Consider the following 5,064-nt stretch of genomic DNA (forward strand, 5'->3'; position numbering starts at 1 on the left):
GAGCTCAATCATGCACATTAATCCCCAACCTTTCCTGATCTTAAGTGCTGTAATAGCAGGCATATTTATAGAAAAAATGGCAATTTGGGGATTTCCCTTTACAAAGATACCATTAAAATTAATGAGGCGACTTCCCTGCAATAAAATTAAGCAGTGCATTAACAGCTGTAAATATATGTGCTTTTGGTTTGCTTTTGTCCAACCTGACTTTACCAATCAGGACGATTGCAAGAATTAAACCTGCAGCCCAGTTTATGATGAAGCCGTAAGCTTCACCTTCTGGCCTCCGTTCAGGAACCGTGCTGCGATTTCTCCATCAGAATCACAGCCGCGAGCTCCTGAGCATCCACCACATGGGGGTTCCTGATCATCACCATCCTCACCAAGTCGGGAGGGAAGATACGGCACAAGTTAACAAACACCCTCTCTCTGAGGTCCTGGTATCGACCTAAGGCAGGGGGCTCCTGGTGCTGGGGTGCCGGGGACAGGTGGCTTTTGTGAGCGGCGATGGGTGGAAGGGACAGCTGGGGGAGCGGTGGGAGACTTGAGGCCGAAAGGCCTCGGGGGGACGAATGGGTTTGCCTGCCCCAAGGAGAGTGCCACGCCTTCTCCAGGACTTCCGGGAGGCTCTGGAAGGCATACGGATCATAGCGAGGCTTCGAGGACTGCTGGTAATGGGGGTCCCAGTTTACCCCATGCTGTGGTTGTTGGCTTAGCCCAGAGTGGGAATGAAGTGGTGACCGGTTGTACACTTGGGAGTCCTGGAGCCCACCTTCCTGCCAAAGGGAGGCCATCAAATTGTGGCTGAGCAGGGAGCCCTGAGAGCGGGGGTGAGCGCCGGATGCTTGCGGTGGTCGATCTGGGAATTCCCCCGGGAAGCTGCTCAGCAACGGATGCTGAAGGTGTGGCGGGACGTAAGCTGAAGGGGACTTGAATGGATGTGGAGGTACGAGAGAGGGAACAGAAGCTGGAGGGTCTTCCAAGCCAAAACCACGTTGTCTCCACAGTGCTTGGGGAACCGGATAGCCATGAGGAGCACGGTGGCCCAGTCCAGGGGGAACGCGGCTCACGGGCTGGGCGTACTGGCCGGAGCAGTGATGGTGATGGTGGTGAGGATGGTGGTGGTGATGGTGGCACTTGGGGCAGTCATCTAACAAGGGGTCCGGGGAGAAAGAGTCTGCGCTGCCTTCGCTGCTACAGTCCGACAGATGCAATCCAGCTCGCAGATCAGCCGGGAGGAAGCATTCGGGACTTTGTGGCACCGCCAGATTGAGGCTGGAGTAGGCCTTCACCAGAGAGCCGTAGCCCAGCTCTGGAGACTCACATCTGTGGTAAGTTTCAGCCTGGCTTGGTCCAGAGGCTCCAGCGACCCTGGAGCTGCCTCCACCGTTTCCCACAGGGTGCTCCCATCGGTCAAAGCTTCCAGACCAAGGGGGTCCGCCCGGAGCAGGATACCCTAGAAAGCTGCTGCTACAGCTACTGCTGCCGCTGTTGCTTCCCCTATGTCCTTCCACTTTGGACTGCATCCGAAGCCTGTCCTCCAAGAGGTCGGTGAAGGAGCTGTGAGGGCTGGGGTTCGACTGTTTCTTTGGAGTACCTCGACTTCGCTCGGCCTCGGCCGTTCCTTCCGGTTGACCAGAACTTTGTCTCTTCGCCATCAGGGCATCTTCCAGCAGACCTCTGGAGGCCACTGATGACATTTTGGCACTAGCACGGAGCTCATCGGCCACGGAACGCTGGGGCTGGCTGCCCCTTTCAGGGTGGTAGAACTTGCACTTGTGGCCATATGTGCACTTCTTCCCTAAAGGACGGAAAAAGAAACGTTCAATAATGTGCTGGAATGAATATATTTTTTATTTTGATTTGTGTTAGTTCCCCTGCTGAAAAGAAAGGTCATCATCTCTAGCATAATAAGTAAATTGTTGAATAATTTAGGGGTCATTCTTGAAAAAAAATCTAAAATCAATTTAGAAAAAGAGCGCAAACGCTTTTACATCCTTGAGAACGTGGAAACAAATTGAAGCAGCATTCTTTAGTTTAAGAAACAAATTTGTTATCGGTTCTTTCAACTGCTTGAAGTGCTCACTGACACAACAGAAGTGCATATTTCGTTACCATAAGGACACGGCTGCTTCCTGTGTTCAGCAATAATAGGCCTCTTCCTCAGGAAGTTCTCCAGACTGGGTCCATGTCGTCCCAGCGGGTCGTCTGGTGGCATGAACCTGAATATGCAGTTAATAGATTAAACCCCAAAACAAACATATCTTCATGACAACAGATCCCTTAAATAACACAAGACACAAGTATCTTTTCAGAGGCGATGATTTGATCAGTGACACCAACGTGAAGATAAAGATCAAAAGAACAGCGACGAGGAAATGAAAGTGTCGGCCAAGTAAATAGGAAGTCCTCAGATAAATCCCCTGCAGAAAAGCATTGTGCAAATATTAGTCTGAGGGATATTAGCTTGGTTACATCTTGAAGTGATCTTTAGTGGTTGGAAGCCACACTGGACAAAGGAAACCCCATGTTTGACAATAGTAAACCTTTTTTTATGGCTTTTGCGATGCATTATGTATTTTCCAAATCAGATGCAACATTTTCTTCTTCAGAGTTTTTTTAAAAATGCTTTCCTTCCATTGAATTAGGTTAAAGGATTTGTTCATTAATAAATTGCCGTTTTCACTTTACGTCACTCCAACTTGACTTCCTTTGTCGTGAGTTGCTTACTTGTCGTTTACGAAGGAGTACATCAGCAGACGCTCGTCGATGAACTTCTTCCACTCTGGCTTCTCATTGGCGAGGTCGCGGTAGTTGTCGTTGGAGACAATGATGCCCTCGGACTCGTAGGCCAGTTTGACGATGAAGCGGTCGTCGTAGCAAACCACACGGCGTCCCTGCACGCGGCGCGACGGAGTGAAGACCAGGATCTTGTCTTTCTCGAGTCGCCGTAGGATCTCTTGGTCTGAAGACAGAGAAGGGATAAGAAATCAATCCCAAAGCAGAAGGTTGAAGCTACGTCCTTTCGCTTGTTTGTCATTTATAACTGTGAGTTTGAGTCATCGCTGGAGGCTTCAGTAGCTGTCACCTGTGATGAGAGCATCGGGGCGTGACTGCTCTTTTCTCCAGGCAGGAACAAAAACAGTGATGTCACGGTGACCTCGCTCCAAGAACCAATCAACAGCCAGCAGGATGCCTTGGCAGGAGAACACTTCCTTATTTCCATGACTGCAGGAGCAGAAAGACATGTTGAACAATCAGTGAACAAGCATTTGGAATTGAAAACTTAAAATATCAATCTTAAATTGTTTTATTTTGCTGACTAGAGCTACACCACAGTTTGTTTTCATCATTTATAAAACAGGAACAAATGTTGTGAAAGTTGACAGTTTACAGCAGTTAACAATATTGCTGAAAATGTGAATATGTTGAAGTGTTATTGATATTTTTTAATTTAAATTAAAATACCCCTCGGGGTGTTTTGAGAAACGCTGCTTAAAGCTTTGGTTGCACTTGCACGAGGCACCGTACGGCGAGCACGGCGTGCGAGATGCAAGCAGCACGTACAAACAAAATGTACTGAGAAGAATCAAGAACACAACGAGTGTAACCAACAAAACACTATAAACCAACCTCCACAACGCCGAGGAGGAATTATAATGATCTGTAAACTCATATTCATGGTCTACTTTATTGTCTTTATACAAGAAGTCAAGTATTAAATGTATGTTAAAGAAACAAAGGTTGAATATTCTGTAAACTATTTGATTTGGCTGAAAAATATTTACTCAAATTAAGATTTTTAAGACTTCCTGTTTCTAAAGCATCTAAAGGAGAATTGGTCGTCTTTGTATAATCCCTAAACATATAAATATCATTTTTGTCATGCCTGAAGCATCACTACAGCGGTTATAAACTAAGCTTTAGACTTCCAAAAAGATTTAACATTCAGTGCAATTACTAAACCTGTTTAGTCGGCGATGTTACAGTATGTCACACGCTTGGTTGCTATCTTGGCTCATCATGTAAAAAGCAAGTACAAGGAAAGTCTTCCTCACCTCATGGCTACGTTGCTCCCATCCACCACGACAGGCCGAAGGTTCTCTTTGTCCTCCAGCAGCTGGGACGGACACAGCAGCCGACAGGAGTCCAGAGAGGAGCCGGAGGAGGAGGTGAAGGAGGCCAAGGAGGACGACAAAGAGGAGGAGGGAGACTGGGAGATGGTCGGACCTCCTTGTTGCTCCATCTCCGTCCTGGTTCCCAGCTTCACCAGCTCACCCAGGATGTCGTTGATGAGCGCGTCCGGGCCCAGTTTCCTCAGCACCAGCAGCACCAGCTCCTCGGAGTAGCCCAGCTTGAGGGCAAACTCCACCTTGCCGCGGTAGTCTGTAACGGGGTCAGCGGGAGGCGAGGTCTCCGGCGGCTGTGGGGGGTCTTCGAGGGATCGGTTTGGTGCCAGGTCCAGCCTGACCGTCTGGAGGACTGAAGAGGACTCTTGGTGCTGCAGGTGAGGCTGACGAGGGTTTTGAGCTTCAGACCCATTCTGGAGCCGTTCATCGTCGCTGTCAGAGAAGTTACTGCAACTGCTGCTGCTGCTGTAGCTTGAGTTAGTGCTGAAACTTGTGCTGCTGCTGTTAATACTGTCACTGCTGTTACTCGGGGCACCAGCTTTGACCCCTATGTGCCCAGCACCTGTCACTGTGTTCAGCCCCGCGTGCCGCTCAGCACCTTCCACGTGGAGGTAGTCCAGATCCAGCCCCAGGCTGAGGATGTGGCCTGTTCCATCCTCCAGATGGTCCTTCACTCCCATGAAGCTGTCTCATACATCCAGCTCCACGCCCTCCGTGACCTCCCCGGCACCGGACAGACCCCACCGTTACAGCTGGTAGCTCACTTACTGGTCCTTGGACTGAAGCTTGAGAGAGACACAACAAGTGGTTAAATTCCTGAGGACTGTGAGAAATTGATAGTATCAGGCGGCAACCTCCGGTTCTGTATAGTGAAGTCAAAGCTTCATGTGTTAAAGCTGCATTCTCTCTAGTGTCCACCAGGGGGCGACTCCTC

General features: G+C 49.2%; 1 protein-coding gene across 1 annotated transcript; it reads right to left on the minus strand.

Moving 5' to 3' along the window:
• Positions 1 to 290: 290 nt before the first annotated feature.
• On the minus strand, positions 291 to 4,826 carry LOC306703626 (putative ribonuclease ZC3H12C; the record flags this gene model as incomplete). Its single annotated transcript, XM_079169635.1, has 5 exons — positions 4,059 to 4,826; positions 3,089 to 3,228; positions 2,731 to 2,965; positions 2,116 to 2,222; positions 291 to 1,801 (listed from the first exon to the last, which is right to left on the minus strand). The coding sequence occupies exons 1-5, from the start codon at positions 4,808 to 4,810 to the stop codon at positions 291 to 293; spliced, it is 2,745 nt and encodes a 914-aa protein (XP_079025761.1). The 5' UTR covers positions 4,811 to 4,826.
• Between the last annotated feature and the right edge of the window lie 238 nt (positions 4,827 to 5,064).

Source organism: Pholis gunnellus (genome assembly GCF_910591455.1).
Source record: "Pholis gunnellus genome assembly, chromosome: 12".
Classification (NCBI taxonomy): Eukaryota; Metazoa; Chordata; class Actinopteri; order Perciformes; family Pholidae; genus Pholis; species Pholis gunnellus.